Raw genomic sequence first — 24126 nt, forward strand, 5'->3', positions numbered from 1 at the left:
AGTATGACTTGACAGAGCCCCCAGGCAGGCAATGTCAACTGTGGACCAGCAAAGCATTTCCTATATCCTATATCAGCAGAGAGGAAAAATTGGGGCAGATTTGGGATATCATGCCTCAATGTTCAGATATTTCAGCAATTATCCTCCTTTTCTTTAGAAATCAAGACTTGAAGCCCCCTAACTCATAGTGAATGAGCTGACTTCAGTTAAGTGCCTGAAAAATTCAGACTTTTAGCCAAATGTCTCATTTGAACTGTCTAAATTCATTAAGCTTAGAGAACTGAGTTGCAGGGGCTTTTGAGAACAGGTTTTCTGTGTGATTCCTCCCCTAACTGCTGTTTCTGGATAAAGTGAACAAGGTTTTGAACTACATCAGCTAATCCTAGATTAGGGTTTAGCAATTATGTAATGCCTTTGCCTAGAGAATCCCTGGCATCGTTACTTGCACCATTTTATTCTTTTCCTTTAACTTTTCTGTAAGAATTCTACATAGTAAATCCAGATATGGCACCCAATAGATATGCAGTTTAATTTAAATTTAGGATCATCTTTAAGACCCCAAAATAATTAACATTGAAATGTCAGCACCCTTGATATTCGTGGAGGTTTAGAGAGAAATTAGAAAATTGAAAGAGCTAAGGTTCGTTAAGTCAGCAAGATGTTAGAGATTCTGTTTCCCATGACTCTCAGTTTATGAAGGACACAATATCTGCACAGAGAGGTCAAGAAACTTGACTAAAATTAAATAGTAGGTTCATAGCTGAGCCCAGAAACCAAGACTCCTGATTCCTACTAAACTTAAGAATCCAAATGGAACAAGTAACCATAATGCCCCTGCACCCCAGTTACTGATCTCTGCATAGACAATACAGCAGCCCTGGGTGGAGCGGGCTCTAGGTTTGGCCCTGCAAATGTGGGGAACAAACAGTGACTCCTGATTCTGTTCAGTTTGGATTGGAGGTCCCTCTGCAACTGAGGTTTGAGACATACTCTGTATGCTGTGATTCTGGGCTTCCTCCAGGCAGTTGGACACTTTTCTCAAATACGTGAATATCAGAGAGCTTACATGTGAATATGTAAATGATTCATTTTTAAATCTCTTTGCTTTAAAATCATCTTAAAATCTTTGTAAAAAATACATCACCATAAATTATTTTTATAGTAACTATCTGTGCTTTACAATATTCTGAATACCTAGTAGCATCTTACCAACCAAAATTTAAATTGCCAACTGATTTCAAAGTTGTGGCTCGTTAATAACAGTTACCTTAGGATAGTTTTACTGTGGCAAAAAAAGTACACCAAATGATGACACCATTTTTTCTCATTAAATCTAAATTTTTAGATAGCCTATTGAAGGATGTGTTTGGCAGTTATTTGAAAAGCACCTAAAATTTAAAAATGCCCCCCACATATTTAAACTGGGAAAGCAATTTCTGAACTTGAAAAGGAGAAAAAAGCAAGTCAAACAATATGAGCTTGAATTTGGCAGGGGGGGTTGGGGGGGAGGAGGAGGAATTTTTGTGGTCCAATCAAGAGCAGTTGTATGAATAAATTCTGCATTACTTGTAGGAAATTTAGTGAGTCTGACTCTTGTATATTCAATTTATTTTATTTTGATAGTCTCAGATCTACAGATGCTCAGCTTGAAGGTCGAGAGCCTTATCATGAAGTGCAAATTAGTTAAAACTAAACTTTATGGGCCCCAGCTGCTGCTTTCCTCAATTTCAGAACCACTTGGGCCCTCGAGGACTCACTGAGTGTCTCACCATGCCAAGGACGTCTATGTTTTGTAGTCACAGATAGTGTTTGCTCTTGGAGTACACATTCATTTCTTAGTAAAATCTTTGGTCTTTGATGCCTCTATCTGATAAAGAAATTTATGCTGAATTTATAAGGCTCTTTTTAAGTTCCATTAGCAATAGGAATTTATCCTCTTTTCAAAAAGAGAGAAAAGAAAAAAATAAAACATTAAAAAATAGGGAGAAAAATCTCAAAGGGAGGCTGTTATATTTACCAAATCCCAGGCATCAGAAGATTAGCTCTGATGCACTTGGCCCTGGCTTTTCTAGACGAGAGCAGGAATAAAAATATCCATGGAAAGTGTGCAAGTGGGAAAGAAAAGTTAATTCCACTTAGTCCCTTGATGATCAAGTTTTCTCAAACACCATTTAAAGCAGTAGATTTCAAGTAGGGATGATTTTGCTCCCCAGGGGATATTTGGCACTGCCTGGAGACATTTCTTTGTGTGTGTGTGTGAGGAAGATTAGCCCTGAGCTAACATCCATTGCCAATCCTCCTCTTTTTGCTGAGGAAGACTGGCCCTGGGCTAACATCCGTGCCCATCTTCCTCTACTTTATATGGGACGTCGCCACAGCATGGCTTGACAAGCGGTGCATTGGTGTGCACCCAGGATCCAAACCTGCAAGCCCCAGGGTTGCTGAAGCTGAGCATGGGAACTTAACTGCCACGCCACCGGGCCGGCCCCTGGGGACATTTTTGACTGTCACAATTGGGGGAATGCTAAAGTAATCTAGTGGGTAGAGGCCAGGGATGTTACTAAACATCCTACAGTGCACAGGCCAGTCCCCACATCAAAGAATTAATCTGGTCTAAAATGTTAGTAGTGCTGCTGTAGAGAGTCCTTGTTCTAAAGTTATCCAACATGTGTAAAGAATGGGAGTGGGGATCAAATGTCCCTTTCTAGTAGTTTATAATTTCTCCTATTCATACTGGACTGCAGGTTGCATGGGGCAATGTGGAATACATTGCCATTTGTGAAAAAATATGCAACAGACTAGCCATCTGCCATCAGGCCTCCTAGAATGTTGAACTTTGGGACATCACAAACATAATGCAATAGTATACCTTTTATTCCTGTTAAATTTTATTCTCATTTGATTTTGATCTAACACTTGAAATTTATAGTTTTCCTCCCAATGCTCTGAGTTTTAAATATGGCCACTTTATTTTTGATGTTTTGATTTTAGTTTATTAAGATGTCATTGGAGTAAACTCATAGATAGGCACACCACCTAGCAGGTAAATATGTCATATATTTTCAGTCAGCACATGAGTGTTACCCATGCATAATTATTTTTTATGTTTCATAATTTTACCTAGCCTCATCCTACAAAGGAATGAAGTAATATTCATGTGCATGGACTCAAAAATATTTAGTAAATTATTGGTGGTTTTTTTAGGTTGGTAAAATACCGACAACATTAATAATGAGACTGTTGATATAGGATGCATATTGTTTGTAGAGTCAAATGAAAATCTTTATAGCATTCTGCAAATTCTAAAATACTTAATCCAGGAGGCTGGCCCGGTGGCATAGTGGTTAAGTTCACATGCTCCACTTCGGAGGCCCGGGGTTCATGGGTTTGGATCCTGGTGTGGACCTACACACCGCTCATCAATCCATGCTGTGGCAGCATCCCACATACAAATAGAGGAATATTGGCACAGATGTTAGCTCAGGGCCAATCTTCCTCACCAAAATAAATAAATAAATAAACAAATAAAATATTTAACCCATATGATATCTTGTGAGATATTTTCATAATTTTATAGATAATGTAAAAACTTGATGCTCAATGATTCTTGTATTTACTATCATTATGGAACTAACAGCATTATTAAATAGTAGCATGAGGGGAAAGAGGAGGACATCAGAAAATAGTACAATTTTTTTTAAAAAGCTATTATTACATATTATATATACTATATATTATATATTGGCTCGTTCTTACTTAATATTTACATATATTCTGAAATATAGATTCAGATGTATTAGATTCAATGTATTATTTTCTAAAAATGAACTGTATACTTTAAAAATGCTCAAAATTAGCAAAGATCTTCAGTAAAATCTACTATGCTCAGTCCGTAAAATAATTAGTCATATTCTCTCTCAACAAAACTACACATTCCTCCAGGAAACAAGGCATTATAAACAGGAGAGCTAACAAGTCACACTTCTGTTTTAAACTGTGGGAGTGCACAGATGAGGGGGAAAGGCAGTTACTCCTCTGGGCATCCCAGTCCAGTCAGGACAATGACGCAGGAGAGGGATCACAGAAAACAGAGTAACCGAGTTGGCCTAGAAGATTCCCATATGTACCGCCAATGAGTTCCCATTTGACCAGGATGTTCAACTAAGTGTGCTAGTTACAAAAAGCAGACAGGGAAAAAGCCTCCCAAGAAAAAAAAAATAGTGTGTATTTAGGAGAAAGGGAATTCCATTCATGTCAATGTGCATTTGTTGAGTGCCCACTCTGCCCTTTTTTATCTAAAAAAGGCAGTTGCTCTCTGCAGTGAGCACAGGCTCATGTGGCTTCTGCTGATCATCTTCAGCTTTATAATCTATTCAGCTTTTCACAGGCTCAGGATTTCAAATTATAGTTTGGGCACACGTTTTATTTATGGCAAAGGATAGGACAAGAGCTACTACTTGAATTCATTTTGCTAGTGTTGATTATAAAGAATTTGAAACTACAGTGTTGAATTTAGAGAGTTTGTGATCACATACATATTCACCCTTCCTCAAACTCTATGATGATTTTGCTAGTTTGGAATCTCTCCTGTCGTTTGATTGCAAATTAAGTGTGTACAGTGTTGGTTTATTTTTCTCTCATTTAAAGCCAGAGTGACTTGATGTTGTTTGCTAATGATGGAAAAAGAAAAAGATTTATAATTATTCTTAATCTGATTTATTTTTAGCAGCTATAGCAACAAATGCTAAATTTGAATAGTACTTTATAGTTGACAATGAACTTTCTCTTATAGCCTCATTTAATACATTCTTTATACCAATGGTAAAGGTGTGTTAACCAATTGAAGAGAATTGGAAAGGAAGAGAGGGCAAAACACTTATTGAGTACTCTATTAAAGATTAGACACTTTATTAGTTCCTTTATGTATATTATAAATCCATTGCCAATGACAAAAAATATTTCCTAAATAATAATAAATAATCCTCAGTCACCTTTATTCTCTTCCTGATTCCCTCAGTAATGGATAGCCTCTTTTACAAGATGACTGGCTAGGGGCAGGATGAGAGTCTTGAATCCATGATGATCACTTCATTCTCAGAGCATAACCAACCACTCTGAAACAGTGCCTGGAAGCAGATAATAAAACTCTTCTAATGAGAAAGCTGAATGTTCTTGGGTTAAAATTCTGGGGTTAAAAACTATCTAGGGGTTTCAACAACAGCATTCAGCTAAGGCAAACTATACTCCTTCATTCACACTTTCTTTTAAATAAAGAGTTCAAGTTAGCCGGTTGTTCATTTGGAATGAGTTGTATGAATATCATATAGGAAAATATGAATTATGAGTTTTCTATTTGTAATTAAAATAAATATATTTAAGTATATGAACTCACTAAACAGTAACCTGGAACAGAGCCCAGCCACTAAGGAAATAAACTGGTACACTAAAAGGTTGATCACTGGAAACTTCTGGGTAAGTTGAGGAAACATTTAACTTTAACTTGCAAACTGGTTTACTTGTTGAGCTGTTTGGATGCCACTCTTTTACTCGGAATAAATGAAAAAAGTCAAATTGTCCCACTTCCTTCTGCTTTCTCCTAAGAGCAGCAACTCCAGCTTTGATGTAGTTAGGAGCCAGAGGAAAGCTTAGGTTATAAACCCAAATGGCAAACAAATAAAAGGCCATGAACCACATTTCCGAAGCCAGCAGACACCGCAGGCAGAAGCCTTTCATCATTGCACAGGTGACTGCTGTACAACGTGGTCGACGGACTTGCCGAAGTAGCACAGGGAGCTAAGAGCCGTAGTAGTTTGTTAATAATTAGTGCAAAGTTAAAGATACTGCAAGAATTATTTGATCAGCCACCGATTCAGAAATCGTTATATTGAAAAGTTTGGAGTTATTATCCTAACAATAATGTGTGTGTCTGTGTGTGTATGTGTTCAGCAAACTGCAACAATGACAAAGCATATTAGCAAGAAAGCAGAATGCAAAATGTGTTTTCATTAAAATAATTTACCATACATTTTTTTCCAAACACATTTCCTTTCTGTGTGGGTTTTAGACATTTTAATAAGATTTACACAGTGAAAGCACTTGATTGGAGAATCCTTCTGGAAATAATTTGCTTGAATCTGTAAGCGTGTGCTACACTGGAGAGCACACTGCAGGAGTCCAGCCAAGGTAAGGGACTGTGGGGAGTGAAGCTTTCCACCGAGTGATCAAGTTGAGGGATTGTGAGTGAGTGAGTGAGAAGGAAAAGAAAGAGGCATCTTCTAAGACCTTATGCCCTCTCGTCTACATGTCTGTGAATGTTTTCTATTTGTTTTCTGGTTCTAGACCCTCATTACTCTAGTGCATGTTGAGCACTGTAGTGTCTCTCACTAACTCCCAGTCTCTTTCTTGGGTCTGGCTCCCATCTCTCCAATTCGATTTATCTTGTGCTCACTTCTCTACAGTTTCATGCATTCTTCAAAACTCAGTGTAAGCCCTACTCCTTCAAAGTTCTTCTGGCAGTACTCTCTCTGAACAGCTCACTTGTATGAAAACACCAAAGAGAGGTGTCGAGTTTACTGAGATAGTTCTAATCACATATCCCACTCTCCTCCACAGGATAAAACTTACTCAGTATACCTGTGGTTAAATCCCAATTTCTCCTTTTCCCGTCTTCTCCCGTTGTGTTCCTCCACACATTGTGTGGTATTATCTCACCGGAAACTGTTCTTCCAGTACATACATTTTCCTATTCTGTGCTTTGATTTCTGCCATTTCCCTCAGAGTATGGGAGTATTAAACTAATGTTTCTTGAGGTTTTATTGAACTATGCTAAATCTTTTACTGCAATTTGTCATTTAGCTGTACAACAATGCTATGAACCAGTACTATTGCTTTTCCAAATAACAGATGAGGAAATTCAGGCATAATGAGACTTAATAACTTATCTCCTAAGGTTCCAACCCATTTCTCTAAAGCAATATATTGTCCTCCTTGAGCATTATTTCAGAAACAGTGAAGTGCTTTGAGATGCAATGTTATTGGAACACATTTTGATGAATATGGCTTAAGATTTTGATGTCGTGAATTCTTGGAACATCCATGCCTTTTTTGTTGTTGTTTTATCAAAAATTAATGCATCTTTCAAGGCTCAATTCATACATGACCTCTTGAGTCTCTCTAGTGAGAATCCTGACTCCAGGCTCTGCCTCACAGCAGCCTCCTACTGCCTCCTCTCAGTGTGAGGGCCGGGACCAGCAGGGTCAGCACCACCTGGGGCTTGTTAGAAGTGCAGAGCCTGGCTGCACTCTGGAGCTGCTGAAGCAGTGTCCGTTGCAGTGAGAGCAAGCCCCAAATGCCTCATGTGCGTTGTAAAGTTTGAGAAGCAAAGCACTAGATACTTATTTCTTTCTGCATTTAGTTATTCACAACAACTAATTGTCATTCCAATTTGTCTGATATTTTCCAAACAGAAGGGCCAGTATATTATTTATATTTGTCTCACCCAGGGTGACTAGCATAATACTTCCCATATGGTTGCTACTTGGCACGTCTTTATTAAATGTATTTATTAAACTGAGAGCAAATTCCATGGGAGTTTTACCTTTATACCTCCCATAACTCATAGAAGCAGTCTTCTCCTCTACACTGTAAGTTCTGGGAATGTGGTTATTATAGCTCCCCTGTTCATAAGGTGCCTAACTAGTACATGGAAGGTACTTCAGTGATTAGTGATGGAGTGAGGCACTGAGTGAATTAATTAAGATGATTGATCAATGTATTGAAGAGGTTTTTAGAAGTATAATTTTATTTTGAATTTATGTAGTTAACAAATACCTGTAAGAACTTATGTGTCAAGGAGTGGTATAAGTCCTTGAGGAATACTAACTTATTCACATTCTGAACTAAGATGGTTTGTCAAGCATAAATCTATGTTAAATCAATAAAGACTGATTTGAGATACCTCATTCAATTCTAATATATGGTACAGCACATCTACTTCAAGTTGTTTTGTTGCAGATGACCAATTAATGTACCATAGTTGATATAAAATGTCAGTATTTAAACAATTTTCAAATTTTTTCTTTTCATCTTTTCAAAATTCTTCCAAATTGATTGGAAGTAAATATTGCAGTAAATTGTATGTCACTCACTCCTGCCTGGAATTAAAATAGAGAAGCAAGATATATCAGCAGGAATTCATGTTCCATTTCAGAGGAGAAATGCCCTGACACATGCAATCAGATTTCAGGTCGTAATGTATATTCTATGTTTTATGCATTGACCATGTATGTGCACATGATTTTATGTTCAAAGGGAGGGAAGATCCCAATCCGGTGGACGTCACCAGAAGCCATAGCCTACCGCAAATTCACATCAGCCAGCGACGTGTGGAGTTACGGGATTGTTCTCTGGGAGGTGATGTCCTATGGAGAGAGACCATACTGGGAGATGTCCAATCAGGATGTAAGTATTTGTAGTCTATGAGTTATGGGTTCAGATTGAGAGATCAAGCTGTGCAAGGAAGTGGAGCATAATGAAACCAGGTGGCTCCTAGTTTGTGACGTTGAAATAGAATACTTAGAAGAAATGAGACCATTTCCAAATCATGCAAGGATATTAACAAAGTGAAGACATTTGTAACAAAATGTAATGAAATAAGTGACTAACAAGATAACCAATAGATATCAGGGAGTGCTTGAACTATTTTTGCTACAAAATTGTGTCTATGTAATATTAGTAAGATGCACATCTGTCATCCTTTGTAGATTTAATTAGTTGCATCTATGCCAATGTTTTGTTTACTTAAATATAGTATTTCCCAAAGTCAGACAAAACAACCAATCTCTAGCATGTTGTTTCTCATAATGCATTAAACTTGCACATGAATTTAGTTATACAAATTGAAGTCTCTGGATGGAGAAAATGATCTTTAACTTTCTATATAACTGTGATCTGATTTTTCAAAAGGATTTTTGTTTTTATAGGTCATGTTTTGCTAATGCGGAGTAAAAGGGTGGTATTGGCATATGTGATCAGCACTCAGGTTTTTCTTTATGCTTAGCCAGAGACTGTGAGTGTCAGCCGAAAGACACATGAGAAGGAAAGCTGAGATGCTTTGAGTCATTTCCTACTCACCACATATAAAACTGCTTTTAATGTATTTGGATATAAAAACCTGACCGTGCTTTTTCAAACAAGCTGTTATAATAGTACTGGGAAGATCAGACTCACTTTTCCACTTCTATTTTCCAAATCCTCTGATATAAGAGGATCTCAAAGTGTGGTCTCTGGACCACACCAGCAGCTTTAGCATGGCAGAGGAATTAGTAGGAATGCAAATCCTGGCCTTACCCCAGAGTTATGGGATCAGAGGTGAGTCATCTGCATATTAATAAGTCCTTCCAGAGGATTCTGATACACAGTCAAGTTTGAAAATCACTGCTTTACATGATTTTAAAATGCTAATGAACTAATAGGTACTTAAATGTGCAGCACATGGGCTTTTCCCAAAGGAACTTACTATGATTAGGAAGGTGCCATCTGAACTGTGGTATAACTAAAATCTGTATACTAATTCTTTCTACTTTCATTCATATATAGCTTCCATTGAAATCTATATTACCAAATAATAATTTCTTTATAACTCACAGAATTTTTTATATCATAGAACATTTCTTTTGATTTTAATCTGAAAAGTATCTTTCCAAACTCTTTTTTTCCTAAATTCACTTTCTCTTGATCTTCCTTTATATAATATTCTTGGGCATGAGTAATATTTGTGTGATATGTTATTATCCTTTTAAGCAATTTAAAATGAGAACTTTTTCACTTAGCTTTAAAATATTAATATTAGTGTGCCATGCCCATGAAGAATTAAAAGAAGTCGCACCTCTTAAGTCTCTGGAAACCTTGCTTCTCACACAGGTAATTAAAGCTGTGGATGAAGGCTACCGCCTGCCGCCTCCCATGGACTGCCCAGCTGCATTGTATCAGCTGATGCTGGACTGCTGGCAGAAAGATAGGAACAACAGACCCAAGTTTGAGCAGATTGTCAGCATTCTGGACAAGCTTATCCGGAACCCAGGCAGTCTGAAGATCATCACCACTGCGGCAGCAAGGTGAAACATTAGAATGTAAATTAAAGTGTACCTACAAAGTGCAATGGAAGAAATGGGAGAGGAGAGATGAATTTTTTTCTCATATGAGAAGAAAAGAAGGGTTAATATATTTGATGCTTCTGAGAGAAACTAAAGGCGAAGATATCTGTCTGGTTTAATGATTTATATTCTCATTGTATACATAAGAGAAAAACAGTTCTTTTACATTTTGATCATATGTGCTCTTATAGGAAAACTACAGGGTTTTAGTGAAAGAACTACACTTCGTGTGCACATAAATCCACAGTATTAAGTGGTGTGTATAAAGCTCCATAATGGTGATGTACTGTGTCTCATGTGTAAAAGACACAATATAATGCCTTATTGGAAGGAGTTTTCTTCTCTTGTTTCTTTTTTGCACATCTGCTCTCTTTACTGACAGTCTCCAAGAGTTATGACTTTCAAATTGATACAGCATTTGCTAATGCACTTTGTGACAGAGTAAATGATTTTTTATTTTACTAGGAATAATTATTTAGAGCACACTTGATCCAATTGTTACATTATATTTGAATAAGTTGAATAAGGGAAATCTGAATCAAAGCCTTAATCTCAGTATATAAGAATCATAGAATATTTTGTGGGAATAATATTTAGGGGTCACTAAAATTGAAGTTGGTGATATATTCTTAGTAGGTAAAACTACTCATAACTTATCCTGTAAGGATGAATCTCTGTCTTAAACTCCACAGAGAGAGACTCTACAGACTCTTTTGGTAATCCACCTGACAGTTTAACAAAGAACAGGATAAGAAACCTGTCCCTCCCTGGGCCATACGGTCCTCATTTTGCACCCTGAAGCCATTTCTTTTGATCTTTACTCAATAGCAATCATAGCAAAAAAGAACATCTTTTCAATTCTTTCCATATCATGAAAAAGACATTCAAATCATTTCCACAGGATGTTGTTATCAATATAGGCAGTTCAATGTTTCAGAAGCATTGTTACTTTTGAAGCTTTATTTTAAATAAGGAACGAATCAGGCCTTCCCCAGAATTCCCCACCACTCCAGATTTCCTTTTTTCATTTTTTTTGTTTAAACAACAGAGAGTGAAAAGAAGCTATATTTCCAAGGTTCCTATTTTCCAAAGACTTAAAACAAGCCTGAATGTAGACTAACTTCTAGGCAAGATGGAAGTTAAAAATATCTTAGAATTTCATCATCATTAAATAGCATGAGATTTCCTGCTGAAAGACTAAAAACAAAAGCATGTCTCTTCCATCTTGAGGAATATAAGTATCAAGGAACCCAGCTGAGAGAATGTTATCAATATAAAGACTAACTCATACAATATGATCTAGAGAAATTTAACTCCAATTTTATGTGGGAAAATAGTCTTAATATCAGGTCATAGTATGTCAGAGTATGCCCTAGCATCCAAATTTTAACATACTTCTTAAATTCATTTTTCCATTCTTATTGAAATCTATTGAATATATTTTCTCCTAATATATATTCTTTAATGCCTGAATTAATTACATATATTTTGTCACAACTCATATAATTTTAGGAAATTTTAGGAAAAATATAAATATTTTTCTAAGAAGTTCCATCTATCTTAATTCACTAAATATAAAAGTTTTGGAAATTGTTTTCATATGTTTACTCATTACCATTAAAGTACACAACTTGGAGGATTGTATCATTATAAATTTATTAGCAACAACCTCAAGAAATCTTTTTTTCCTTTAGAAAATTTGCTTTCCCACTTTTGACAATGTATTTCATCCTTTTTCATCACTGGTTAAATTCATTCCCTTTCCCTTTAGCTTTCCACTGATGCCTTTGCCACATACTTTATTGAGAAAATACAAGCCATCAGATGGGACATTCCAGCAGCAAAACAAAAACCTTCTGGTGCTGCACCCACCCGTCTTGTCCTTCCTTCCTCTAATTACAAGAGAGGAAGAGGGGAGTACCCCTGCTTGTCAGAGGCAGATCCTCTCTCCCTCTCCTCCCATCCCTCCCTAGCCCTCTCTTCGTCCCTACCCCTCCCTCTCTATAATGCATGATTTCACTTTTCAACCCTAGTTAGAGTTGATGATTCATAACAGAGTCATTCCCATAGAATCTTCCACTGAGAGTGTCTTTGTGAATATCGTTGCTGGTAGTGGAGAAGGTGTATGATCACATGGTCAAAGTGTGCCAGAATAAGAACTCACTTAGATATTGCAAGGAGGAGTGAGAAAAGAAGGGAAGTTATATTAAATTTTATGTTACATTTGTTTTATAGTAGTTGATTTATTTTCCTAAAATTAGTATTTCCTAATCAGTGGAGACAAGTATGAGTTTGAAGTTTTGACTGTACATCAGTATGAAGCTACAAATATTTATTTAGCAGTTATTGTGTTTAAGTATTATGCTAGGCTCTGTGTTGGTTATAGAGGTAATAAAACACAGCCTCTACCCTCAATAGCTTGCAGTTAAATATGGGAAGAAAAGAAATGTTCAGAAATACTGTAATACCCATCAGATATGTAAAAAATCTCGCAAGAAGACAAGGTATTCAGGAATCATGAAGGAAGGATGAGTTTACTTTTAGCTTTGGGATGCACTGGCAGTTGTAGAGAAGTGACTTTCAGATTGTGGGTGAAATTTCTACAGGCGGATAACAGGATACGACCATGCCGGGCTAGGGGAACACTGTCCAAAAAACCCAGACACACAAAAACTCAGGACACTTCCAAAAGACCTTGCATAATACAATTATGCTGGAATATAGGATAAAAGACATTGTAGAGAAAGAGACTGATGGATGCTTTCATCAGATAATCGAAGATTTAATGTCATCTCTAGAAATTTGGACATTCGTCCGTGAGGAGGAGGAGAGTCATTGAAGATACTAAGTGATAGGTTGCACTGTGCCTATGGACTAATTCTCTGGCAGCTACACTTAAGAAGGGCTGGAGGGAAAGAAATCCATGATAAGGAGTTAGGAGGTGATTTCAGTGATCTCAGAAAGGGCTTATGCTAGGGTAGAGTAGAGGAAATACAAAGAAAAGGTGTGAATTCAAAAAGTTTTACTGAAGTGAATGTTCTTGGACATGGTGACTGATGAGATGTGCAGAGTGACAGAGAAAGTACCAGGGACCACTTCCAGGTTCTGAGTGTGGAGAGCTATGAGAACAGGGCTCTCATTGACAGCAGTGGGAAGGGCAGAAGGAAGAACAGGTCTGTGAGGCAGATGAGCATTCTGGGCACGATGAGACCAAGTCCCACGAGAAGCTGGAAGTTCACATCTCAGTCTGGGGGAGACGTTAAAATTAGAGTGAGGCATACAATTTAGAGCATTCTCTCTGTAAAGAAAATGAAAGAAGCCACAGTCAGAAACATGTTTAATAGGTACAAATCTCAATCTAGCAATGCTGGTTTTCACCGTAAATATAACCTTTTTTATTTTTCTAAAATTATTTAATTTCTAATTAAAGCTCTCATATCCCATAGATTATCAGGAAACTTTTATCTCTGAATAATGGAGGGTGTTGGTTCACATAGGTTGACACTGAGACATTCCCTCCTGTCAATCTGCTGTACTGTACTTTCAGCTTCTCCCTACTGCTGCTGTGCTGCCCTGGGGTCCAGGGATCTTTCTGAAGCCTCTAAATGCCTTGGTCACTTAGTCCAGAAGTCATTAACTCAATGTCTGTAAGAGCCAAGAAGCTAATTGAAATGAGTGCATGATGCCATCGTCTGTAACAGGGTTTGCTGGTAGCTTATGGAGATTTCAGCCTCCTTATAAGGGGATGTAGAGCCAATCAATGCCAGTGGATGGCTATCCTAGAAGGAAAAAAGTATGGAACATTCCTTAATATCTCAAAACACTAACCCACTGCATAGACTTCCACCTGGAGAGAAAGAAAGCAGTTTCTATTGAGAGCTTTGGAGAACAGTACCAATTACAGAGCAGAAGGATGTGAAATGGTAGGCAGAAACAAGGGACATCACAGCTAGAAACAAGACAGACGATCACAGAGACCACATCCCAAGGATTTTCTGACAGTGGATAGAATGAACTGTGTTATCAAAAGCTGCAAAAGAGTGAGGAAGAAAAAGACAATTGAGGAAAAAAGCCATTCAAGTGAGCAATGACAAGGACATTGGGTTCTTTTTAGAGAACTATTTTGATTGTTTTAGAGTGATAAATGGGATAAAATTTTAAGAGGTTTAGGTATAATTATATACAAATTATATAACAAATTAAACAATACATTCCACATATTTAGAATGAGGTTCTAAAGTGAAGGCAACAAAATTCATGGCATAAAGACTTAAATAATATGACTAACATATTTAGAATGTGGTTCTGAAGACCCAATCATACTTAGTTAATTTAACTGAAATGATTTTAAATATATTGTTCCATTGCGTTGATTGCTAGATTTGAAGAGATTTATCTTTATTACTTGGAGGATAAATAGCAAAAATAAGCAATACATACAGTTTTTCACTATTAATGGCACTAAATTAGCATTAATAAAATACTTCTGATCTCTGAAAACATAATATAATTCTTTTTGAGAAAAACTGCTGTCTGGACAAATATTATATCCTTTAGGAGAAGTCGAATGACCAAAAAACAATCTGTTTCTCGAAATGATTTTGACCTCCAGTTCTGAGACTAACAGGATGGCTTTCCTCACTGAATAAATATGCTACAGAACCTTTTAGAGGGAAGCAAATATGCCAAATACCCGGGTGATTCTTTTTTAATCTTAAAAGTTAAAGTAGGTAATTTTACCACTGGGAGGAATTAAACCAGATATAATAGCTATAACTGCTCAGATTTCTGTCCTTAAGGCCTAGAGATAATTAAAGTAAACACAATGACTTTCCTTCTCTTTAATGTGTCATTTATATACTAATTTCCTGTTAGGAACTATATATACTCGAAATTATTTTTGGTTACTGATGACAAACTAAATTCATTTAATCCTATCTGGAATTCTTAATGTTAGAGATAAAAAGACCAAGATCATTATAAATCCCTATTTAAAAAATTGGCAAATGCAAGACTTTCCCCCTGAAATATAGTGAGAAGAAATCATTTGAAATAAAAAAAATTAACAATAAATTATAAAAGATATTGAAAAATTATATTACCATCACAGACAATAAAGGTAGGTATAGTTAATGTTTGCCTATAAGAAATTACTCTAAAGAATTAATATATTCCCTGAAACTGTTCACAACAGACAAAAAAGTAGATAATTATAGTGGTATAGCACACATCTCCAAATTATTGATATTTACTTCTAGACTCAGTAGGCATCTACTTATTCATTCAAGAAATGTGTATTAATCATTATTTTTAATACCTGAAAAATAAAACCCTTTGTAAACTAAAAGGGGTTTTTTTATGTTTTAAAAGGATAGCCTAACATTCAATCCTGGAGATTTAGAATTCTAATGCAATATTGAAATAAGGTCATTATGAGAAGATATTCTTGGGACTGGCAGTTGTTGCTGACATTTGTTCCCCAGTATCTGGTGCTAATTGATATGAAAACATTTACAGATAAAATAGGAGTTGATGGGAAGAAATATATGTGTACCTCTTTAATGCAACAGTATGAAAATACATAAAAGAATAATTCACAAACTTACATACAAGGCAGGAGAGAGAAAGGGAGGAAAGTTATTTTTTGCTTCCCTCGAGCAAACATGTAATTTCCATGATTTCCTTTTAATGACTGCGGTCTGCGGCCTGTAGGTACTGATTTATGAAAAGCTGTAACAGATCAGGTGGAGCTCTGCAGGACGTCGTTTACAGCTGCACGGATTGAAATCTATCTAATTTGTCTAGCGAAAGTGTGAGCTCACGGTGTGCATCACCCAGCCTATAAATTTCCCCTTCAGACCCACGTCTGGGGCTGGGTCTAAAAGACGCCAATGCCCACAGCTGCTCAGCAAGTCTGCATTCCCTTGGTGCGCATGAAGAGACATCACAGGCTCTTCACAGTGAGAGACAAATTCCTATCCATTGATAAACTCTCCAGATGTCCTCTCAGAGGAGGAAAGGAACCAAATTTATTTGAAATCCCCGGAGAAATCCTGGAAGTGGAAAAATGATACTTTGCAGGACTGGTTGTTCTAAGGTCACTGGCATTAAAATTAGGTCATTCTTTGTCTTCGTTGGACTTTGATCCAAGTAATAAACAGAAAAACTCTGTTGGGGTCACTCTAATCCCTAATCCACACGTCCTGGTCTATTTCAATTTGTTTATACTAATTTTCTCTAAACTTCTGTTGAGTCTGGCTATACTGTTGAGTTTAAAAATACAAACCATTTTGAATTGAGAAGAAAATCTTCTGCATTTTGGCATGAGGCACACTTCATAAATATTCTGAATAAATGTCCTGGGGTTTGATTCTTCATACCCACAAACCCATAAATAAAAAAGTATTGCTGTTCGTGGGACTAAGAGTCGACATTAGATTCTAAGCTACAGCTACTGTGGAAATTGAAGCCCTGGGTGTGTGTCTGTGTGTGTGGATATTTGCGCTCGCACGTGCACAGGCTTGTAGATAGTTTAATATCTTATAGTCTCATTTCTAGGTCTCACTTAACTTTTATTAAAAAATTTTCTCATGCCTGATTTAATGCTATTCCTATCAATTTTATTTACTGGTTCCATGACTTATCCAACGGGTCCAATGTTACATACATATAGTATTCAATAGGAACAAAGGCTCTTTCACTCATGATGGCCATGCTGAAACAATCCAAGAATAGCATGTAAGTTTTGAAACTTGGTTTGTACATATGTATCCTTAATTCCTCAAGTTCTTAGGAAAAGAACAAAAACAAGAAATTTGCAATTATGAAAATAAACTGTTCTTTTTCTTTTCCAGATTAGTAATTTAAAGAATCATAGAAAATTAGTTGTGTTTATGGTTCAGAAGAGAATGATTTATAAAATGTTATATTGATATTTTGTAGTTTTCTAAGTATTCCTAAAGGAAAGAAAATTAATGCTTTGCAAAATAATGCTTAATTTTTGTTTCTTTCTTCCTTTTTTTTTTAAAGATAATCTCTGAGGTTAGTTGAAAAAAGCTAAACCGTAACACATAAATACAAATTATAAACTTCAGAATTTTAATTTAGGATTGAAACACTTGAGGTAGAGTAGACTGAAGTAGTTGAGTTGAGTCTGATGGAAGGAAGGTTGAGGAGTCCACTTTCAGCCTTCCTCCACTCCACCATGACTGCCACACGGGGGGCTAGGTGTTGGTGTGCATTTCCCACAGAGGAAGAGAGTGCAGGCAGAACCAAAATCTCATGTTGCCATTTTTTTTCTTAAACTCAGCATTAAAATTTTATTTTTATCAAATAAATTTAATGTATCCCCATCAAAATCCAGATGAAGAGTCAACTTACATTCTTTCCCGTGTCCCTAACGACAGCATGAAAGTCTGGGGTCTGATACAAATTGCCCAGCTTTAAGAATTTTAACTTCACTCTTAAGCATGTCTCTCGTGTATCAGGGAGTGAGTTGGGGAAATATCATGAACAGTAGTAGAAATACCCCATCCCCAATTAAAAATCCTGTTTACCTATGGGTAGAGTTGGCTCATTTATGGATTTTCTTCACGAGAGATTTTGCCGAGAGAACATGAACTTTTGCCACACACCCTGGATAATAATCAGTGGTTGGTATTTATAGGTAAAACACTATGCAGTTTAATTTTATCTGGATGGTTCATTTTACTGTTATTTCATGCTATTTTTAATATTCCAGTATTATTCATTACTGGAATTGGTGCCTGAGAGAGCTAAACTCATTTCTAAAATAAGGATAAATGCATGTCAATATGTTATTCCTTTATTTTGGTATCTTCTGACAACTAATTCTAAATGTCGAATTTAAGCACTTCAAATGATGGATTTCGTTTAGGCAAATTATTAACTTTCAATATATAAAAAAATGTGAAGTTGTAGTTTAAAAAACCCTAATATTGGGATTTAAAAAATAATAATTTTAAAAAGTTTCAAGAGCTCAGCGCTGATTAAACCCATCTGCAGTATCACAAAACGTGAAAGATTTGAATGATAACTCTGAAGAGGTAAAAATCCAAATGTACTTTCTCAACTGTAAAATAAAGTTTAGGTTATGACATATACACTTTTAATGTGAAGAATATATTTTACTGCAGTAATGAAAACAGAAACTGCAGAAGGTGGAATAGCATATCCATTTAGGAGTGTTGTGAGCTTGTAGATGTTATTGACTATTCTAATGAGGCCCCAAATAATACCTGTTTCACAAGATTGTTGCCCTATTTATGCATATAATATCATACGTAACTAAACTTCTAGTTGCTCAAAAGGGAATTAACAAGATTATCACATTCCTAGCAATTTGTATAAACTGGAATTTACTATGTTATTTTCTTTTTGAAATTTTAAGGCCTTCAACGATTTTGCTAGGTGTGTTACCTTGGGTCAGAATAACAAATTGCTGACTGACAGCTTGTTAGTGTCAGCACTGCTTTAAGAGCTACCTGCGTATGCTCATTTAATCTTCATTTGTGTGAAATCTGTGTTATCACCATCGTTCCCGTTTTATAGATGAGGAAGCTGACAAGATGAGAAAATCACTCAAGGTCACACAGACAAGAGGTGCTCTACCCAGGATTCAGCCCAGGCCTTATGGTTCTAGCATGTGAGCACTAAACCACTAGACTTTACGGAATATAAAAATCAAAGAGGCCACATCCTGGAATCATAAATACTTCAGGGGAAAACAGGGGAAATGCAATATGAACAAAATTTCACCTGAATGGTATCTATCACATAGTGACCAAGAGTGTGGGCTTTGGTATAAAATAACTTGTGTCTAAATCCCAGCTCCGTCTGTCTGTCTTTCTGTCTCTCTTTTGCCTGAAGGAACTCAGATTTGTAACTTAGTCTCTTTTAGTTTCAGCTTGCACACCTGTTACAGGGGCAGAGCGTCAGTGCCCAGCTTATGCTGTAAGGATTCAAGTCCTCACCTCTGTGTGATGTGCTTAGTGTAGTCCCTGACACACTGTAAGTGCTCATAAATGTTCAGTATGGTCCTTATTGCTGCTGTTATTATTATCATTGATCTCAAAACAAAGGGCTTTGTAACTGCTTTTTGCTCAAGCTCCCTTCCTTAAGAGGAAAGAATAAAGAGAGAGAGCAATCAATTGTCCTCCTGGTGACTGGTCCCAGTCTTACAAGGGGCCCAAACTTATAAACACAGAGGTCACTGCGCGCTGCCACAAACACCCCGAGAGCAGTTCACCAACGGCTGCTTCTTGGGGCTCTTCAGCGAGGAAAACATGGTCTTCCCCTTTCTTTTCTTTTTTTCTTTCCCTTTTCCTCTTTTCTTTTCTGTTTCTTCTGTTCCTGTGACGCACCAGATCTTGTGGTTGGTCATAGATCTGCAGTCATGCCTGTAATTATATAAAATAATCCTACAAGTTCCTCTTACTGCTGATTGTATTGTGCAATATAAATCACAGTCACAACATCTATCATCTGTCTCTATATTTATCATGAACTCCGTTTGATGTTGTCACATATACAAGTATTCATTTATTGTTTCTCATTTAATTTTTTCTATTGCTCTTGTAATTTATATTTTTAATGACATTTGTGACCTGATTTAAATCTGTGCTGACTGTGTGTCCTGCTTTAAGTATAGTCTAGGTTGTTAAACTGTCCTGTAGACAGCAGCCTGTACAGTACCTACAAATGAACATCCAGTGTGCAGGATTTAGTATTGGAAACCAAGTCCACCACAAAAGCAGACAACAAAATACTCAGTGTGTTGTGTCTGCTATAATTGCATCCTAAATTACCACCATCTTTGCTAATGGTTAAACAAATTAAGTTATAAAAGTATGTATGGATATATTTATGCATTTATGCATTTCACTGGCAAAGTTTCAGTGATTTAAAAAGCAGTCGTGAATGGAGAAGAGGAGCTCTGAGACAAGATGATTACACAGTGTTCTTGCAAGCTGCCAATGTGAACAGATGAAGCCTTCATGGCAGATAAATTCCACAAATACGCAGGAATGCCGCATGAAGTCTGGAAGTTCCTGCTGATGTTGGTGTCAAACTTTGACACGCAGCATCTCTGCTGACTCCTGTCTCTCTCGCTTTGGTGTTTTCTTTACTTGCAGGCCATCAAACCTTCTTCTGGACCAAAGCAACGTCAACATCTCTACCTTCCATACAACAGGTGACTGGCTTAACAGTGTCCGGACAGCACAGTGCAAGGAAGTCTTCACAGGCGTGGAGTACAGTTCTTGTGATACCATAGCCAAGATTTCCACAGAGTAAGAGAAAAGTTTTTGAGACTGAATGATTCTGAACTTTCTAGTGAACATATGTGTTTTGAATTAACATGTTATAAATACGAGTTGAGTCACTGAGGTACTTATGTCTCCTTGTAATCACTGAGCTAGATCTTGGGTCTCTTTGTCAATGACCCCTTCTAGATTGGCATGTTGATGTGGCTTCCTCCCTCACAATAGGTCCCCATGATTGGGGTCTACATTGAACTAAGACCTTCTTCAGATAGACCAACAGATACACACACCCATACCCAAACCCACAAAAATCAAGCCCCTAATTTAAAACATAAGCAGATATAGCATGATAATGAGTATCTTCCTGCATTTGTGATTTTCTGTTATTTTTAACAAAGCCTAACCTCATGGAAATAGAAAATTGAGAACTAGGTGGATAAGCTGGTATACTGCGAAACATGTTAAAGTCTAAAAGTAGTTTTCACAGCTACTAAATAAACATCTTATGTCATCATCTATTATTGAATGTCTACTCTGTGAAGGATCTCATGCTAGAAAACGAAGTTATAAATAGGTTTAATACATGACTTTATTGTTTTCCTGAAAAGGCTTATAGTCAGCTTGGAAAGACAATATGCATAATTATATCCATTAATTAGTATTAATTTATGGTTTCATGTGTTAAAAGCCAATAATAATCAAGTATAATATGCTGTATTTCTTAGACAGGGGTCTTTTGGTAATAGGAATTCTTTGGTATGAGAAATCCGTGGGCTTCAGGAAAGGGAGTTTATAAGGAATCAAGTGAATCCAGTGAATAATCCATAAAATTTGTCCTCATTCACAAGATATGGTAATTGGGAACTGGAAGTGAAGAACTAGAAGCTATATTCTTCATCTCTCTGTGAATGAGAGCCAGTTTACTTCACATTCTAATGTGATTGCACTGTTTTTTCTTTTTCTGCACTGTGACTTTTTCTGCGTTCCCATGCACGTAGCTGAAAATGGCTGTCTCAACCCTAGGTCATACCACCTTGAGTGGTATGCCACTCAACTGACCAGTGTCCAACTCTCTTTTTTCTGAGTCCCCAGGAGAGAAATTCTGATGGGCTCAGCCCTGCTTGTAGATTGGCTCCTCCGAAGTCATATGTTTGCCGTGATCTAATCATTTATGTTCAAAAGAGGTGGGGTGAGATAGCATGAACTTGGCTCTGGAGACCCTTTCCTGAGAGTAGGATAGAGGACTGTTCCAAAGAAGAGGTTTTGTGCTGGGCGGATACACCAAAAGTTGTCCACAGTTTTGTAGCTTGCACAGTGTTTGGAAACTGTGTCTATCTTTGTGTCAGAGTCTATCTTTGATCTTTATTTATTTACATTAAATAAACCCTTTAGTGGCCTCAAGTTTCTTCAAGTCTTATCCTCTCCATCTAATATGTGAATATTTAAATATTGTTGAATATTTAAAGACTTTCATTGTCACCCTGTCAATCATTTAAACAAAGTCACTGTAGAGAGCAACAGATTAGATGTCAAAAAGGAGTGTGCACTGTAATTAATAGACATAAAAGTGCCTCACAAATAGGTAAAGAAGTTTACCATTTATGAAATAGCATTCCAATCAGAAACACAAAAAGTCACAGAACGATCTGTAGGAAGGGTATATTACTATTGAAGACGAGAATTTGTTCTTAGAAAATAAACTCACTCTACTGTACTTAACATGTGTTGGCATTCCTGTTTAAAGCAGAACGTAGTGTTTGTTGAATAGAATTCTGACCCACTTGACAATATACTTTGAGTTTCTGTGGTAGTTATTAAGATCAGGCACAGTTCCAGCATATATTAATGTATTTAAATATTTTTATAAATTCTTATTTTAGTAATATAAACAGTTGGGGTTATGATATAGAAGACACCTGCTTTAGAGCAGAGAAGCATAGCAAAGAACAAACACGGAGTTGAGCGTTTCTGCACCATTGCCAGATTTTCAAAGGCAAAGTTAGACAAATGTTTATTCTCAATAAAATATCAAGACTCAGAGCTCTTAGATTATGAAACAGTATGTTGAAGTGGATGAGGCAGAACGTTGTTAATAAGATTAACTGCTAGTTCACAGTTTAAATATAATCAGACATTGTGAGCTGTGAGTGTGGTAAGAAAGGAATTTGCTTAGAAAGGTGAAGTGACAACATTGGTTATACTTCCGAGTTAGTGATATGTTTGTCTCAACAACACAGTGTTGGCCAGTAAGCTCCTTTTTGGCTGGTTAGAATGTTTTCACTTAATTATTATTATTTGAACAGTCTGTGATGTACATTCAAGATGAGAGCTGACTTCTCCTGAGACACTCGGCTGTCTCAGGTGTGTCCTTGACACTGAGCCAGATGCTTTCAGATCTCTCTGTATTTCAATTCCTGTAATGTTGTTTCTTCTGTCCTTTCTCCTCAATTCATGGACAACATAGGATTAACATCTATTGCCCTAAAACTCCTTGAAAGGAGTTGTTTATTTCTTGGGTCTCTGCAGTGTGGTGTACCTCATGCCCCTAGTTTATATTACAAAAATGAGGATTTATAAAAAATATTTAATACACAATAATTTGGGGAAATCTTTTGAGGCAACATTTTCACCTTAAATGCTATAAAATATTTAACTCCATATTGTATCCTTCCTTTTGCAGTCTTGGGTTTATTGCTTGAATTTGGTTCCTTTCAATCTCTATTTTCTTTGTGCCATCTAGATTCAATTCAGAAATGATTCCCTTGACCGAATAACTCTAGAGATTCTCCTAGAGTAAGACAGAAATACCTAAAAAAGGATGCTGAATTTCTTTTTTTTTTCTATCCAGACTATCGAGTCACAGGAAAAAGTCAATCGAGTTTCATACTGAAATAAATATTAATTTATTTCAGTTAGTTTAGGGATTTTGTTTACATGCAAGCTACTCAACTCATCTAATTTTCAAAAGTCCAAAAAATGTGTTTTATTCAGTAAAATTAACATATTTTTAAAAATATTATTTCCTAGTGTAAGATGGATTTAGGAAAGTTAATGTGAGAAAGGAAGAGAGAACGAGAAAGGGCGAGGGAGCCTAGAAACCGCAGAGAGAAGTAAGTGTGTGGATGAATATTAGGCGGATTATCTGTTACATGCCATTATCCTGCTCCCTTGGATGCCATGTTCCAAGTGTTATCCCTATCCCTTTGTTTTTGAAGTACCAGATAGCTTATAAACCTCTGGCCTCCATCCTGAGCTGCTGCTCTTCTGAAGGAGGTAGTGACGACAATGTGAGCATATGGGGAGTGGTACTGGGGCTCCCGCAGCGAGAGGTTTGGAACTATTTTGGACATGGCAGGGCGGTGGGTAGAAGGCATTCTGGAGGGGCTGCAGAGAGTAGAGGGCACATAAAAACCCACACTAAGGTATAACCTATAGGGATAATTACTTTAATTCTCTTCTCCAGTATAATCCTTTGCATTAAATGTAAACACAATTATGTATGTATTTGCTTATATTGGGTTCCCAGACACAGAATCTAAAACAGTTTCTGCAGAAGATTTCTTGAGGAGTGAGCTCTTGAGGAGCTCAGGACATACATCTGTAAAGGAGTCATCAGGGGGTTGTTGGCTGAGGGACAGGACTCAGCCCTTCCTATTGGAACAAGAGTCCTAGAGCTGGGCTAGCCCTTC

At 36.8% G+C, this 24126-nt stretch overlaps 1 protein-coding gene across 3 annotated transcripts in view; it reads left to right on the forward strand.

Moving 5' to 3' along the window:
- Window positions 1-24126, forward strand: part of EPHA3 (EPH receptor A3) — a 367575-nt gene that overhangs the window by 337981 nt on the left and 5468 nt on the right. For all 3 annotated transcript variants that reach the window (XM_004440066.3, XM_087418216.1, XM_087418217.1), the window contains exons 14-16: window positions 8311-8460; window positions 9922-10115; window positions 20309-20464. In XM_004440066.3, coding sequence (XP_004440123.1) covers window positions 8311-8460; window positions 9922-10115; window positions 20309-20464 — 500 coding nt within the window. The remainder of the gene's footprint in view (window positions 1-8310; window positions 8461-9921; window positions 10116-20308; window positions 20465-24126) is intronic.

This window comes from Ceratotherium simum, chromosome 27, assembly GCF_057802395.1.
Source record: "Ceratotherium simum simum isolate JZ-2026a chromosome 27, ASM5780239v1, whole genome shotgun sequence".
Lineage (NCBI taxonomy): Eukaryota > Metazoa > Chordata > Mammalia > Perissodactyla > Rhinocerotidae > Ceratotherium > Ceratotherium simum.